The following is an 18,226-nucleotide window of genomic DNA, read 5'->3' on the forward strand; positions in this document are numbered from 1 at the left end:
GATTGTTTATAACATTATAGCTTTGCCCTTTTTATTCTGAGCAGCTCAAAGTTTGATTGCGTGCCAGAAACACTGCAGCTCATGTTCAGGCACATAGGAAGCAGAGAAGGACCTTAGAAAAAGACTTGGGACAAAGCAGATGGCTGCAGCATTTATTCACCTGTTCACATGCTAACAGTCGTCTTTGTGCTTCAAACAAAAACATGTTTGAATTTCATGTAGCTGCTGTGTGAATACAGCAAGATTTTCACAAAAAGAACTTCGGTTCAAACAATATTTGCATCATAAAATTAAAAAATACCATATTTAATAATCAGCGTATTTGCATGTTAATATAAATCTTTATGGGTTTTGTTATACCTGAGTTATAAAGGTTTATCAAACCAAGCGAAATTGGTGTCAAAGCGTTTGTGTAGCTAAAATGTTTGTTTGTGCCGCAATCATTTCAAAGACATTAATAAATGTATCCAAAGGTCACAAAAGGTCAACCATAATAGTGGAATTAAACAAAACTGGTGTCCATCAACTCTGCTATGTTTGTGCTGCTTTTGTTTTGAAGATATTAATAAAAGTTTAGAGGTCAAAGGTCAACCAATTCCCCCACCAAACAAACTAAATTGGGGTCAAACATTTGTGCTGCAAGATATGATTGTTATATATTTAATGCTCTCAGCTGTTTTCCTAATAGCAATAAATACCATTGATTAGTATGTCTTTAATAATTAACAGGCTTAGATCAGTAATTTCAGTTGTTTATTTTAGAAACAATTAGATCATGCTGCAAATCTTTTTTTGCAATTATTTTGTTGGTACAGTGAAATATTTTTTTTTTCCTAAAGGTAATTTAGTAGATATTTGAAACATTTTCATCCCTGGATAGGCGGAAACATTTTCTCTAAAAACACGTTTTATTCATTTTCTGGCATTTAGCAGAAAGAAAGAGATCTGGTAGCTCAACAGATACAAAACAAGAAAATTTTATCTGATGTCATGCAGGACAGCGAAGAACAAAACTGTCTATTTATGTAATATATGTAAATATGTGGTGCCTGGAAACCTCACTCAAATGTGCAATTGTTTCATAATCTCTTGGATTCCCCTAAAGTAGAAAAAAACAACGTCTCATTTAATAAACACAATGTTTAACTGTAACATCTAATGTGATCATTTCTGTGTTGATGAGTGAATCTTCAAACTTTATCAAACAAAATTACAGTAAAAGATCAAACGTATATTTTCAGCTCCAGTTTTAGAGCCACTTTCCTCCATTTTGTCTCAGTTTGAGGTCAGAAACGTCTCAGCAGGTAAATAAATGTTGGCGGAGCTGAAGCCTCTCTGTTGCTCTCTCTGCAAACACAGACTGAATTAGAGACGTGGTGCCAAAAGAGAAAAATGTTTGACACGCGCCTAACAAAAAAAAAGAAAAAAAAAAAAAGTCTGTCCTGTCTGACGGGTTTGACCTCAGAGCTGATCCTTTCACAATAAGAGCTCACTGGAAACAGTCATGAGGAAAAGGTGATACTTGAACTACAACACAGTTTTTCTACTAGATACGTCACAGATTGATAATAATATTACTAAGAATGTTTAATAATAGTAGGATTTTAAATTTGAATTAATAAAAAAAAATAGAATTAAATAAACATAATGGAATAAAAAATGAACAAAAATAAATATTAGTAGTAATAATAATGGCTTATTTATAATAAATATAAATTATAATAAATTATAAATAATCTGAATATTTATAATTCAGATTATAAATATGAATTTCTTTAAACTTTATGGCTATATTTAAATCAGGTATTTTCGGTTCTTTAAAATCTAATCCAAAGTAGAAAATGATACACCAATTGATTTCAACATAATCTCATACGAGGATGCTTTTGCAGTCCAGAAAAATGTAAATTTATTTCATGTGTCTAAGTAAGCCAGTAAACATCTGCCCATCTGTTGCCAAAATTCAAACAAGTTCTATATTTAGTCTTCTAGATTTGAAAAAAGAAAAGGTCGGGGCGTTCTTTGGTCGAGGCTCATCATCTCTGTCAGGCTGATTGTCTGATCGATTTGCAGCATCAAGGAAGCTTTTATCTGAGACAGCACTATGACTCCATAGAGTGAAGATGAGGAAGAGGAAGAGGAAGAGAGGAAAAGCGAAATGCTCCACTGGAACTGAATCATGCATTTTAAATCTGTATTAAGTGCAGCATTATAGCACAAATAAAACATTTTTTAAGTATTAAAAACTGTGACTTAACAGCAAAAACATGCAGCAATTGTTGCATATTTTTGCCCAAAGATTAAAAATAGTTCTTTCTCTCATAATTTTCTGATGCTAGAGATTATTTAAGATAATTCATTTTGCGAAGCGTTACAGGCTTCAACATCCCCACATTTTTCTCTCTGTCCAACATTAAATCAGACTAATCTTTTCCTGTTTTGGTTCTGCTAGGTTTATGAAGTTATTTCTCTTTGCTAAGAGCCAGAATGCCGATCATGTTTCATTTGAGTAGTTTATCATTACTATAAGCTCAAACGTTTACATCCAGAGAGGTTATTATGCCTTTGAGCAATGGTTGTCGATTAAATGATTAATTATTAAAAAAGTATTATTTTTAGAATTCATTATTAATTATTAATCTAGTAATAATTTTAGTAGTTTAAAATTAGTTCCAATCGATTAAATACTTATTTTAGTGTTGTAGTTTGGCCGCCATCCAACAGAGGACGCCGCTGGTCATCCTTAAGCGGAGCCGTTGATGCAGAAACAAAGATGGCGGAGGGCGCACCTCTTACCAGGAGAGACAAATGGTCCAAACAGAGTTCGGTGTGGGATGGAAGATGCTATGTATGCGCTTTTCTTTAGTAATATAAGCACTCGACAAGTTCCTTAAGTTGTTTTGAGATATAAGCACTCGATAAGCTCCTTAATAGCGCTAATTTAGCCGAGCTACATGACGTAGCAGCGCCAACTTCTCAGCAAAAAATGAGAGAGGAGCTATGAAGGTGAGAATGTGATGGCAGAAAAGCGGAGGGGATTAAAAAAAAGTAAAGTGATGAAAAAAATATGACGCCAATAAGCAAGATAGATCTTGAGTTAATGATTATATTTCTGTTCATGGGGGATTAAAGTGTTTCACATATTCTATTCATCTTTTATATTTTTATTCAGCAACCTAAGCGGTTGCTGTTTTGTTGTATTTTATAAATATGTTTAACATTATGAGAAAACCATAACTTTCTGTTTATTCAGTCAGTATTTAAACTGACATAAAATAAGGCTGAAAATTAATGATTTTCTTTTCAGATTTTAATATTTAGAGTAATTTAGTCCTTGATGTTGTGGAAAACTCAGGATTTTAAGAAAATGGCCGCTTATCAATTAATTTTGAATTGACCAATAAGATGAATCAACTTTAGATTAACCTGCATCCCTTATTAAGTAGTACAAAGGTGGCAGCAACATGGGTGTTTTGCTTTATCGCTTTAAAGAAAAGCAAAAAACAATAAATAATGCAAATGGAAATTATTGAGCTCGTTTTAAATTATCGTGTGATTAATTGATTTATTGATTATTGCGACAGGCCTACACAGAGTTGAAACCCTGACTTGGCTCTGTCAGGAGGAATGGGGCAAAATTACAGCAAATTATTGTGAGAAGTTTCTAGAAGAAACTTGACCTAAGTTGTGGAGTTTAAAAGACAACATATAAGACCTTTCTCGTTATTCTGGACCATAGTTTGTGTGTAGAGGGTTTTGTGTTTCCCACAGTGGATCCGTGTCGATGATCTGATGTTCGGATGAATGGACGGATTGGAAGCCGGGTTAGTCGGACGTGTTTTAGTTGCAACAAACTGCGTAAGTGAGGAGAGAGCTGCTGGAGATGACTGAGTCAGCAGTGCTGTGTCCATCCGCCGCCTCCTCCCTCCTGCCCTGTCTGTGTCCGTCTCACTGTGGCCTCCATTTGACTGTTAAATCACCCACTCAGCACAACAACACAGGGGAAGAATGGCAGCTGCGCACATCTGAGGTCTGATCAGAGGCAGACAGACAGCAGAGCGAGGAGCCGAGCTTTGTGATGAACAATGACGATGAGGTCTAACAGTGTTTAAGATGGGAGATGGGAGCAGCCATGTGCAAACTGTCGGATAAAGTTGGACAGCACATGAGGAAAAAGTCGGCAGGTAGGATTGTGGGATTTAACCGAGTGTTTATGAAGGGATTTAACCTAAAAACATCTGTTTATGTGGCATGTAGATCATCTTATTGCTGCAGATGCTTATTTTTCACAAGTAAATGCATAAATGTCAGGAAATATAAATAAAAACTGCTTCTTGTTTTTAAGAGTGTTGGCATTGTCCAATGTTTTTAGCATCTAGTTTTAATTCTCAGTTTTAAGGATGAAAACTGGACTGAAAACAGGATATTACTGGAAATTCTTCAAAACACTTCAAATGAACCTTTCTTCCTATAACTTATCATCACTGAGGAGTTTTTAAAGCATGTTTTTACTAATTAAGGACTAATAACATGCATTGTAGAAAATGTTTATGAGAATGATATTGACAATACTAATATAACATCATTATTTATTCACATATTGGATTCCTAATTAATTTTACCATAAAATAGATTAACTATTAACTATTTACTTAATTCAAAAATTAAAATTACATTTTTTTCCATTAAAGTATTCAATATAAATTTCATGACTTAATTTATTTTTATGACAATATGCATCTATATTTTCACGTGTTGAATACAATTAAAATACGCTTTTCCACTATTTTATTGTATTTTGTATTCACTTGAATAAATATATATATTTTTCCACAGCTTTTGTTTTTGTTACAATTTCAATAATTATTCATTACGATTGTCAGTTAGCTTAAGCATGTTGTTAAGAATAGATAACATGATTTTTCCAATACGGTTATTACTCTTCTTATTGTCTTAGCAGTTTACAGATTAAACATTAAATATGACTTTAGAAACTATGATTGAAAAGTTTTTATCTGTTTACTACATTACTTTTGTTTATGCATAATTTAACTGACTAAAATCAAAGAGCTTTTGAATTAAAAGGTATTAGTAGCCACTTGTTGATTTTAGTGGAGTTGTTGTAAAACTATAATGTGTATTTTTCACATTTATTCTCTCCCAGTATATATTTCCTTCCATGTAACAGATATGAAAACAATCTGTGGACCGATACTGCACTCAGTTTCCCAGAATGCACCTGTTTTTAAACAGAAAACATTCGGAACGTTTGTCTGTCTTAATCATTTGTTCCATTCCTGCTGATTGTCTAAGTTATTTCATTTAAATCCTTCCTGTTTATACATTATCGTTATAATGTTAGTGTGTCCTGATGAATTTTATTTTGAAACCTTTTCTTCTTTATAGTTCGCTTATCTCAGAATTTGCATTACGTTGGCTTTATTTGCAAAATGGGATCTAGGAGCCCAACCGACGAGCCGTCGATATCAATGGAGGATTTGCATATGCGTTGATTCTGCATGTCTGTGAAGCTCACAAATAACATCTTTCCCTTATTGTTTTTGGCTCTCATGCTCTTTTAAGCTAATGCAGACTCATTTCTCTGCAGGTTGTAAATATGCTTGTCATGCTGAATGTCGAGAGGGAGTGTCACTCGACTGCCATCCTGCTGCGTCGCCCCTCAGTCAGGACCATCTGAACAACAACAACCCGCCGCTCCATGTGAGTCAAAAATGAGCCGACGTTTGTTTACGTCAGCAGCTGTCTGTAAATGTCTTCATGGGTGTTTCTTTTCACAACTTTTGCTTGTAAGTATGCATATTTATGTGTTTTAGTCATACTTTCATTTCCAATCAGTTCTTCTAATTAGTCATATTTTAGAAGACTTTGCTGCGTTTTCCTCCGTTCTATTTCTATTAAGATTAATGGCAGCAATAAACAATAATATTTTTGTTTTGAAATCATTTTCAAGTAATATAACGATGATGGTATTAAAATGCAAGAACATATTCTTTAAGATAAACTAAATTCTAATGAACATTTTAAATAGTGGAAGACATTTTAAATATCCAAAATAAATGAACAAAACAACAGAAACAACAAATAAAATTAATTATGAATGCTCTCTAAAAAAAACTGTCCTTCAAAAAAGAGCTAATTCAGACCAAAGCACCAAACTGAAGACTTCTGTCATCCAGTTTTTGGTAGAAAAAGAGAAAATATGCAAATGGAAATTATTGAGTTTGTCTTTATTTATTGTGCGATTAATTGATTTATTGCTTATTACGACGGACCCAATCAGTTGTCTCAAATACAGCAGTGAGATGCATTTTAAACTTTTACAGTGTGATTATTTCACATTAGTTGCTTAATTTTTTCTAGAAACTTTAATAGATAAAAAGAAAGAATATGTTAAGAGTGGAAAATGTGTTGATTGGGAAGCATCTAGATTACATTTCTCAAGAAGTTTGGGTGCTGCAACTTTCAGGGCTAAACTTTATTATTATAAAGTTTAATAATAAACTTTATAATAATAAAGTTTATTATTATAGACAAATAATAAACTTTGTCTATTATTTATCAGATAAAAGATCCATATAGTCAAATAATGTTAAAACTGGAATGAAGCTGGAGTAATTTTACTAAAATTGAGCATTTTGTAGTAACCAGACATCACCACATGATGGTGCTGTAGTCAAACATTCTGCCTCTTGAGATTTCTACTATTATCTTCTGCTTAAATAAGCAATGCAGGCGTTACAAGTTACACAGAAAAAAAAGATAATTTTACTAAATCAGTAAAAATTTTCAAAGATTTTAATTTTGCTCATCGGAATTGTGTCAAACTTTTTTCCAGTAAGTTTTAGTTTATTGTTTTGTTATTCCTGTCATGTTGGCAACAACTAAACCCTGCTTTAGCATTTCTGCAGCAGATCAGCTTTTAAAGATGTCGCCATCCGTAGAGCTAACACTGCCCCCTGCAACCACACACCCTCACACAACAAAAGCATATTTTTATGAATGGGCCACAATGCTGCACTCAGCATTACTCAGCACGGTTCATGAATGTGTTCAGCTCTGGTTGGAAATGTGCTGAGATAATCCTGGTTCTGCAGGAGGAATAAAACCACATCAGTGTTGAGCAGCAGCAGAGCCAAGACCGCAGCAGGCAGATCAGCGTTAACGGGTTCGATGTGTTGTAAACACAAAGGTGAAACGTTGGTTTCTGAGGTGATAAATCATGTCATAATGAGGTAATGTGTGAACTCTTGAGACCTTTTAGAACATAGGCTGATTTTACATACACACATTTTTTAAAAATAGCACTTTAAAGAGACCCTTTAATTGCGGTTTTAATTAAAAAATCCAAGAAAAGAAAAGTAATGGAAGCAAATTTGAGTTACTGAAAACTGTAGTATGTTGGTCAAAGTAGACAAAAATCCTCATGATTTGATGTGTAATTTGTGTGAAGATAAACTATCTGACTGTTGGTGCTTCTATGTGCTTGTGTCACACATCCTGCAACTGTTTCCTGAAAGGAAAATAAGCTCAGCTGCTTATATAAGAGCTCTGACACATAAAATAACTGCTAAAGTTACTAAAATGAGCAAAATGTGGCTGTAATAGAATAGTGTGAGCTGCAAAACTACGCCATGATAAACCAGAAGGGATGCACGCCCAGCTGTCCTCCAGGAATTAAACACCATTCTTATCGCGTGATGCGTCCTGGGTGTGCGAGTCAGAGTCAGTTATTCTTATACAGAATTTACTTCTTAAAACACAGTTTTTAAATTCAGCCAACTTTATCTTTTCTCTTTACTTTTTAATGTTCCGCCAGTATTTGCATGTAAAAACCCAATAGCAGCAAATTCTCATAAAAACCATCACAAAGAGCTAACAGTAATTTTAAAAAAAGTGCATTCTGGGCCTTTTTACAGGTTTTGTTGGGTTTGCTCTTACTTCTCCACCTCTCTTGCTCCACCCGTTGCTTCATGTGGCTTTTACCTAAACCCATCCATCAAACCAACAAATTATCCAACCATCCACCTGACCAACTCAAAAATTATCCAACAATTTGCTTAGTTGGAGTTATCAACCAAAACTCCAACTAAGCTACCAACCAAACACACACCTATATATATCTGAAGGATAAGTAAATCGCTTGTGCTCTCTGCAGTATGTGAACATCTATCAACACTTGTGGATTTGCACGTACATATATTCACACAGACCCGTGTCAGTTTACTGCAGCTGCATGTATTAAAAGTCCAGTCAGTGCTGCTGTATTCATGTTAAGAACTACAGTGTGACTCTTGTGTCACCGTTAAAAACCCATCTGCTATAATTAAAAAAAAAACATCCTCACGAGATCCATCTATGAATCGGGCTAAAAATAATTCAGCTGCAAATAAATAAATAGAACTGCCACAATAGGCAACAAAGTCGGTCATTATGCAGTTCAAAACGTTGACCATGGGCCATTAAACCTTGTTAGGAGGAAATGTCTGCTTGATATAAACCACTAACTCACTAACAGAATTAACAGTCAATTCAATCATCTGCCTTCAATGTGCAGCACGTGAACCTGAACCCAACAAATACTGAGAACAGAAGAATACATAGATAACTCATTTTAAATCCTGGAAATTCTATTAATTTCTATATTACATAAAGTCACGGTCTAAAGCTGCAGCTCTTCTCCACTCCGGCTTGTCCCCCTAAAAATAGAGCATTCCTTTGTTTGATGTTGTTTATCAATTTAAAAGATTTTTAAAGAACCTAATGAAAAAATACTAAAACCTGTGAAAAAACACAAATGTAACACTGTCCAACATTCCTCTCCTGCCATGCGATTGGTTTAACTGCAAGGAGATCCTGTAAATGATTGACAAGGAGCCAAAAGAGAGAATAAAATTAACTTCCTGTGAGCTGGGAAAGACAAACACAAGAGAAACCAAACCCATCACAGACTGGAAGAAACGAGTGTGAACACGGAGGGCAATGTCCATAAGTTTTTTTTTTTTTTTAAGTCTTTTACTTTGGTTGCTTAATTTATCTGAGTCTGGAAGTGATTAAAAAACTCTGGAGCTTTCCAGGAAAACAACAAAAACGGCACACAAAACTCTGTTGTTAAAAATGATATTAGTGGTTTGTACGATGTTAAACATTCCAAAAACATCTGATAAAATACTTAAATAACCTGGCTGCTGTTGGGTTTCCCTTAGCATCTCATGAGACCTCACCCAGCTTTATGGCCTGTGTGCCAGGTTCTTGACTTGTGGGAAAGAACCTAATGGTGGGAAAGTATTGTTACGACTTAATTGATCACAACTTGGACAGCAGAGCATCTGTTCGTGCTGCTAATGTTTTCTAGTGATTAAGATTTTCTTGAAAATGGAGAATTCAAGTCTGCAAGCCAAGCTGTTTGTTTAACATGAAAGAGATTGCTAAACTTTGTAAGAGTCAACTTACAAATCAACTTATGAGGTCGGCTGGTGCAAACGCATAATGCACTGCAAACATATGCCTGGAGAAATTCAAAAACACACAAATACATAAAAATACAAATGAAACAGAAAAATGCTGCTATCTCAGAAAATAGAAGAAATGCTGCATTTTGTCTACTTTTTGAATTGTAAAGCTCTACATTCAACTTGGTTGGCATTTACTTAAACATTATGTTTAAGTATATTGATACTTATACAGAATTTGTATGTGGATTACCAAATTAATCATGCCTATTTGCTCAAAACTCAGGAATACATCAAATAAAACTGCAGGATACTAAGAGAAAATGCATCATAAAACATCAGGAAAGCAGACAATACAATCTCAAGTGTCTGAGTATCTCATCATCTTCCCCCACTCACTATCAAACATCTGAATTCATGCAGTCATCCCTGTAAACAAACACCATCACCATGTAATTATCACACTTCTTTTTGGTATATCTCTTCCAATCTTCCCTTTCTTTCTGTCTTCTAATCAACAACCTGGAAACTAGGAAGATAGAGCACATCACCCGTTCTCCATCTTCCCTGAAGCTTGGAGAACAGCCTTTAAAATACTTGTACTGGTTTATAAATTACTGAATGGCTTAGCAAAAGAATACATTAAAGGTGACCTATTGTGCTTCTTTGAAAAAACAAAACATGTTCATTACATTTGAGCGCAATTATACAACTACACGTCTTTAAAAGCAGAAGTGGAGCCTCCTGCACAGCCAACAACAATCCAACAAAAGTTTTTTTTTTCCATAGTAGGTCAACAACAAAACACTTGTCTTCTTCAGCGGTAAAACCAGCTGGCCAAACGTGCTGGAGCCCGACTTGGGTTGCTAGGCAACGAGGCTGGACTTTGCTGAGGTTGCTAGGTAACGAGGCAGTGCCTGCCGAATGTGAGTTAGCAATCGGGAGGTTTTTGAAACGACTGATTTTCCAGACACCAAAAAACTTTACCTTATTACCAAAAAATTGCTGGGTGTTTTTTGTAAGCAATTGGGTTGTTTTTAGAAGCAGTAGCAACCCAAATGGAAGAACAAAAATGTGCAAAATGTGAATTTAGTATTATAAGTTCCCTTTAAAGACCTACTGTTTTATCAACCTTCCACACTATTCCGGTCTTCTGGTTCTAGTCTGTTCTGAATCCCCAGAATCAGAACCAAACGAGGAGAAGCAGTTCCACTAGTCTATGATTTTTGTTAATGACATTAAAAAAAAAGTCATGTTTATTGCTTGTTTGTTTTATGCTTTCATCATGTAAAGCACCATGAATTGCCTTGTTTCGCAGAGAGGGAGAGGTAGATCTGGGAAATTCTTGCTAGTACATAAATTTAAACTGTATTTAGTGTCTTTTAGATATCTAGTCCCAAGTTAAACTGATCATATAGCCTTTTAATGGTGAAACGGATCCCTTGTAAACATGTGTTGGAGAGAAAAACATTTCCAAATCCCGCAAATTGTTTTCAAATTGAAGCAAGACCCCAACGTTTCCACAGAAACCAAATATTCTCTGTCATTAGGAAGAGTACAGAAATCTGTGGGCTGTTTTAAAACGTCCAAGAGATCCAGTTCCTATTTTTTGACTACTTGAACAAAAGTATTGTCTCATCTAGAGCTAGGCCATCCTTTAGAGGATAACACTTTTACATTTAATAATATAATATAAACCAATGCTTTAATTAAACCACCAAATTAATTTCTTTTGCTGATCAATTTTCAAACAATAAATCAGAATAAATTTTTAAACTGCAAAATTAAAATTAACATTTCAATTAGTTATCTCAGAACAGTAATAAAACAGAAAATACATTTGAGTAACAGCAGAATGAGTGACAGAGATGAAATATAACACTCACTTTTGAACTGTAATCTTTTCATGGATTGTCTGGGATTAAGTCCTCAGTCTGACAAACAAAGCTCTAACATCGTCAGCTGAAACAGGACACCCCGCCTGCAGCTTAGAGACCCACCAGCAGATGGGTCCTTCTGATTTCCTCCTCAGTTCTGGGAGCTAACATGTGCAACATCACCAAGTGTTATTCTGAGATAAAACATATGTAAAGAAGCAGAGAGATTTTATGATATATTTGTAAATCTTTCTGTAACAGTAAATTTACAGGGTTTATTTCATTTTTATTTTGTCAACAATTATGTTTTCATAGCTATTGCTGATTGCCCCCATATTTATTAAATCTTTTATAAAGATTTGATTTTGAGCCAAATGGTTGCTACCTGGTGAGCTCATGTTTTTTTTTAGCTTTGTAAATATTGTTTTCATCAAATCCAAGTTCTTCTATTGCAGTTGTTTCCTTTCATACATTTGTAATGCTAAAGGCATTAAGATATCCATTAAGATCCCGGACGAGCCCCCATGTGTGTTATTGTCACTGTGTGCTAATGGGCTAATAGATGCTTTTTACTGTCTAATTAATGTGAACCAAACCACTGAGAATGTAGCTTGGCTGATAAATGGTATCCTGCAGTTAGGCTGTTCTTACGTTTCTTTTAGCTTCAGGAATATTGTTTTTCATCAACATTCACTGCTGTAGCTTTCTTGTTGCCATAAGTATCCTTTGAGCCAATTTCAAGATATTAACCAGGAAGTCTTAGTTATGAAAGGCATTTATAGTTATAGTAAAACTTATTGATGTAATGAAATTAAAAAAGGCTATATAACAGCACAGAGAAAGCATTAATAACTACAACTGAAAGAACAATAGAACTGAAATAAAATAAACTAAAAAAAATGACCCAAAAAATATGTTTCATGAGCAGGGTGTTTTTTAATCTTCTTTGTAACGTTATGTCTTTCTCCTGTCCATAATGTAGAATTTCAAGGGTTCATCTATATATGAGCTAGTATTAGCATGTAGCACAGCTAGTTGCAACAATAAGTTAGAAAAGTTTGGAATTCCAGTTGGCTCTATTGTTACATCTTTTTATTTCTTTGTTAAAAGAAAAGTAAGCTCATAGTTAGTATAATTAATGTGTTTGAGTATTTCTTGACGAGTTAAAGCTACTATAACAATAGTTGTTGCAGCAATGGGTAACTAACCAGTCTAAAGATGGTAAGATACATAGTAATAGTTAATGCAATGCTATTAGTTGTATTTAATGCTTAACCTTTCTCCTCAGCTGCCTTATTTACATGTATTCTTTGAAAAATTTCTCAAGCTGGGAATCTACAAACTCAGGTCTTTTTCAGTTGTGTTTACTTACTCAGGATAAAAGTCTAAACCAGATCTGCAGATCTGTCAACTCAAAACTCTAATCCAGCATGTTCTTCTTCTCATGAATGGAAGAAGTATTTTTTCCCGTTTTTTTGTTGGTGGTTCAGAGGAAAACGTAGATACCCATCAGGGTGGGACTTCCCAGTGAACTGCTGTCATGTTGCACAGCATTTGTTTGTTTGTGTTTATCCCAGGTCCTTATCCTGTTGGATGATCTCTATCCAAGAAACTGACTGGCTTGGATAAGAGTGCACTGTAAATGACCCACATTCAGCATTCATTCAGGCTTCTTGCACCGTGGCCCTGCTGTCAACAACATAAAGTGCTGAATGCACGCTTTCAGGCTTCTGATTAAAGCAACAAGATGAAACCAATAGGAAGATATTTAAATACAAAGGCGTCTGTTTTTTATGATAAAACAACAGAAGGGAAAGAATTAAACCATAAAGTTAAATTTGCTTAGTTTGTATAATTTGATAAGTTGGATTTTAAAAAGTTTAAATTCCTGATGAAGAGCGTTTAAAAAGGATAGTAAAAGATTGTGTTGGGAGAGTCAGGAAGGTTTATCTTGGTAATAAATCACAGCTGAGTCTGTGTGAGTTTGACTTAGTTATGCTGTTACTGCAGAGACTCCCTTCTGCTGTTTCAGTTCAGACCTGCAGCTTTTATTCATCAAAAATCTGTGCTGAGCAGAAAAAAACAACAACTTTGTTCATCTGCTGTGGAGGCCTGATATTTCTACCAGTATTTCTTTCTAGAATCTTCTTTGTTTACATCAGAAAATGTTATGGAGATTTTAAAATGTTTAGAAACCCTGCCAAGCTATTGCTCAAGACCAATTTAAAACACTCAACAAAGATTGCCATGTTGGATGTTCTTTGATAATTTAATAGGATAGAAAAAAAAAATACAAACTGTCTATTGCACCACTATTTAAATCCCGCAAGCTAAGAGCAATGCAAACAAAAATGTAAATGTCAGTGTTGTAACCGTCTGGTGGCCACACAAGTGATGAGAGCTCAACTGGTTTGAGAAGCTTCATCCCAGACTTGCATCACCAAGTGTTAATCAAAGCGTCGAGTGAAGTGGTGTAAAACGACTCCTGTATACACCAGAGTAGAGGAGATCTGTTCTCCAGAGGGACAAATCAAACTTCTGTATCTTTGTTTCCATTGTAAAGGTGCGCAAATATTTGTTGCTATGCAGCTAGCATAAAAAACACAATTTTGCAATAGCTGAGTTGCCATTAAATAAAAAAAAATTAAATCACACATGAATAAATTTGTTTATGCAATAAATCATTAAAAAACATGCAGCGCCATGATCCTCCTACCACTTCCTGTTGTCTTCTTCTTCACCGTCTTTCTCAGTAGTAACATTCGGTTGTTGATCACATGACTCATGTGATACAAAAAAATCGTTTCCATTAAGCAAATTTTATTTTCTGATTCCAGTTTGCGCAATTAAATGGTCAGTGGAAAACCTGCTTCTTTCTGGAAATCCGATGGATGAATTTGAAGTTAGCGGTTACCATAACAGCAGCAACTGACTCCATTGTGTCAAGTTTAAAGTTTGGTGAAAGGACGATCAAGGTGTGGGGTTGTTTTTAGGAGTTTTAGAAAGTTTGGTGTGGATTGGTTGGCAGGCACCTGAACCACGTAGGATTAGAGTCTCATCCAACATCAGTGTCTGACCTAACAAATACACTTCTAGAAGTAAAAACGCATCTAAACTGTAGATTAAAAATAACTGCATGTGTTTTTTTGCCCATTTAGGTGTGTGTCTGGTTACAGCTGTACATCTACTCTGTTGTTTCAGTCGGTTGGCAGTTTATAGCGCGTGTTAATGCGTCTTTACTCCCAATGCATCTTTTTTTCCAGCAACTGTTTGTGTTTAATCCTGCATCTCTGGCTCTCTGTCTGTGATTATGCGATACACCGGGCCTGCATGTGATCCTCTGGCAGCATTCCTCCACTCTTTGATCATGAGACACTCAGTGTTTTGTCTGTCAGGGTAAAATACTGGGCCGCACACCCTGCAATAGATCACAGTGTGCTGGGACACGTTCAGAAACCACAATCAGAGTCCAAATTAAAAAAAGAATACACTGCAGGCATCTTCTCATGTTGAACTAACCGAATGCATCATGTCTGATTTATGCATTGTCTGAGTCTGAGACTCGGGACAGAAATTCAGCACTGATTCAACTAAAGTCTAATTTAAGGCCAGATGGATGTGCTAAATAAAAAAATAAAATTGAGTTAAATGTCTCAGATTAAAGCCGATTTGAGACATTTGATGCAAAATCAAGCTGTAAAAATGTCAGTGCATCATTTAATTTCCTGACAGAGGAGCTGATCCACTTATGGTTCTTCCTGTTGGGAACGCAAATGTAATGTTGACAAACTTTTTTAAAAATAGATTTTTATTTCTAAAATGCATTTAGATTTTTATTTCTAAATGCTCTTAAAACCATTTAAAGAATCTATCAAAGCAATTTGTGATTGTCATGCAACATGTAGAAAGATTAAGGATAGTTTTTTGGTTTTTTTCATTTTTTTCTCACTATAAATTCAGACAAAAATTTTATGTTAAGCATGAAGCCTTCAGTTGTAATTTAGAAAAAAAAACATTTTTTGTTTACTCTTTTTTTCTCTGCAACAATGGGGGCTGAATTGTAAATTTCCAAACTTTAATTAAATGCAGGATAAAAGGCAAAACCTCTTATTTAGTTAATTTTGTGTACAATAAGTTTATATAAATCTGAATTCATTATACATTTTTAGTTGTAACTATACTGTGTCTTTCTTATTAATTATGTATAATTTATTCAAATAGAATTAACAGCCTGATGTTTGATTACTTTATGATTATTTAATCTATTTGGGTGTGACATCTTCATTCCTCGTGTGTTAATGTGAGTTTTTTATTATTATGTTGAGAAACAATACATAAAATATACAAAAAAATCTAGTTATAAATCCTGTTTTCATGTTATTGTTTAGATTGACTTATACATGCATACATACTGAAGATGTGTAAAAAAAAAAAATATTAAACCTATTTCTAAAAATGCTGCTTTGACCTCTTCCAGATTGATCAAATGCTTAATTTGTTTACATAAATTAAACAAACATAATCAGCTTTTGAGAAGTCTAAAGCTGTCCCTATAAAAACCTGACCTCTCTGTTGCAGTTAAGACAAAGTTTTATGAGGTCTAATTCCTACAGCATAAAATAGTGTTAATTATTAACTAAGTGAAAGAAGTTGGGGGAGTTCCCTGAGTAAAATCCCCATCTGTTGTTTCCCATCTTTAAAGCAGCTGTGAGGGACTCAAACCCCCAACCTTCCTACCTTTTAATTAGACCACAAACACACCTTCCTGCTGAAGAAAGAAACCACTCCCCACTAATAAATACTCCTGAACACAGAGAGCCTCACAAGGTAAGCTCTTAAGCATCAGGGTCGGCATGCAAGTTTGTCATTTGTCTGTTTGTGGCATAAACCACAAACCTGGTCAGAGTGGGGAATATATTTCTAGATTAAATGATGAAAATGTTTACTGTATTTTCAGGTTATCCACCTTAATTACATTTATTCACCTTGTGCAATGCACCAGTACCTCCAGTTTGTGTATAAAATGGAGGACAGTCTGCCACAAGTCATGTTCAAGGCCCAACTGACTGATATGTTGTCTTTGTTTTTTTTTTTCTTATGCTAGTTTGCCCCGCTTTCTATTGCCACCCTGGGCAACTGCCCATGTGGTCCATAACAAAATCCAGCATTGTGTGTGATGCATGCCTTAAAGTTTGAACTCTTGAGTGAAATTGAGTCTTCGAATTTCACCCAATGTAACCCAGAAACAAACCGTATGAAGCAAAAAATGATAAAAAACAAAAGCAAGAGCAACTTCTAAATCTGCATTTCCATTACAAATGTGCGCAAAACTTTGTCAATATCCCATCAGTGTTGGAAAAAAAACAGATTTAGCATTTGCTGTATTTCCGTTAAATAAGAAACACAAGCCAAAAGCAATTTGATTTTATTTTGTTTTGTTGAGATAACTGCCATGTCTTTGTTTTATGGCTTCATGTCCACCTGGTGGTTTCTGTCCCATCACCCAGGACACATTGAGGTCTGTCTGCTTTTAAACCGGATTAATTTTTAACCAGACATTTAGCCGCTGACTGCTTTTCCCACAGGACCTAACTGCTGTAACCCAGAAAAAGCAAAATTTAGACTTTAAAACACTCCATTGAAATCCAAACTGATGCATCTTTAAAAAAAAAAAGTTAAAGGTTTAACGTCTATGTGCTCCAAATTAGCCAATATAGGGTAATTTAATCAGGCAGCAGATGCAACAGACTAGATAAACTTAATTTAAAAGCAGCCAAATACAGTTAGGAGCTGACATCTGTTCCTGAAAACCTTCTGTACATTAAATTATTCAGATTTTTTGCTGTTTACACTTACAGAGTTCCAGAGAAAAAACATGAACAGATTGCTGGGATCTCCCTTAGGAGAGCATGGCACTTATATGAGGTAGATGTCGGTTAATCTTCTTGAGCTCTAAAATATCTGAACATTTTAAATGAAAATGTGGCAGAACACAGAGTTATACAATCATACATCTTTGAAAAGCAGAAGTGGAGCCTGCTGCACAACCAACAAAGATGCAGTAAGTGGTTTCTGAGTAGTAAGTCAACAATAAAACACTTTTTTAAAACCAGCTGACCAAACGTTCTAGAGCTCCTCTCGGGTTGCCAGGTAACCGGGCTGGACTCCGCTGGGGTTGCTAGGTAACGGCGCAGTGCCCTTCGAATATGACTTAATATTTTCCCGAATACAATTTATTACATTTTCAAAACCAAAAAGGAGCCTGGAATAATGCAAGAAATGAATCATGGACTGCAGCCCACCTCACATTCAGTTGAATGAAACTGATGGGCGGAAACTACCAAGTTAGTCAGCACCACGAAGGTAACTGGTAGTAAACATCCCAGTTTTTGTCATAACGACACTTACTGATAGCTCTGTGCTAATGACTCGGGACTCCTTACAAACGGCTCAGGCTCCGTGCTAACGACTCACGGCTGACGGCTCCCTGCTAACGACTCACGGCTCCGTGCTAACAACTCACGACTGACAGTTAAGCATCAAATAAACACAACTTAGTTAAATTAAAACAATGGTAAACATCTTATCATTTCCAGATCAATAAGTAAAGGTAATTATGCTGGATTTTATGCATGTAGATTCCAATGGTAACTCTATGGCAGCATGAAAACAGACTGCGCTAACTGCTATATTGGCATTTAAACACCGTTTCATGCCTGTCATTTCCTCTGTTTCTATCTCATTAACGCTTAATAACAGCCCACGTCTAGTTTTTCCAACTAAAATCCTTCCAGCACGTTAAAAATTAGCAGAAAAACTAATTTCTGCTGATTTCTTAAACCTTGAGGAAGTGATTGGTTGGTGACCCAGGTGCAGCTC

The 18,226-nt window shown here is 35.2% G+C and overlaps 1 protein-coding gene across 3 annotated transcripts in view; it reads left to right on the forward strand.

The window, feature by feature from the left end:
- The window catches only part of rassf3 (Ras association domain family member 3), a 55,361-nt gene that overhangs the window by 6,283 nt on the left and 30,852 nt on the right, over positions 1 to 18,226 (forward strand). For 2 of the 3 annotated variants that reach the window (XM_008400493.3, XM_081603754.1), the window contains exon 2: positions 5,609 to 5,721. In XM_008400493.3, the coding sequence (XP_008398715.2) occupies positions 5,609 to 5,721 (113 nt within the window). Of the gene's footprint in view, positions 1 to 3,762; positions 4,185 to 5,608; positions 5,722 to 18,226 lie in introns of those variants that run through there. The other variant, XM_081603751.1, reaches the window with a different exon arrangement.

Source organism: Poecilia reticulata, chromosome 23 (genome assembly GCF_904066995.2).
Source record: "Poecilia reticulata chromosome 23, P_reticulata-male-v2, whole genome shotgun sequence".
In the NCBI taxonomy this organism is placed as follows: domain Eukaryota; kingdom Metazoa; phylum Chordata; class Actinopteri; order Cyprinodontiformes; family Poeciliidae; genus Poecilia; species Poecilia reticulata.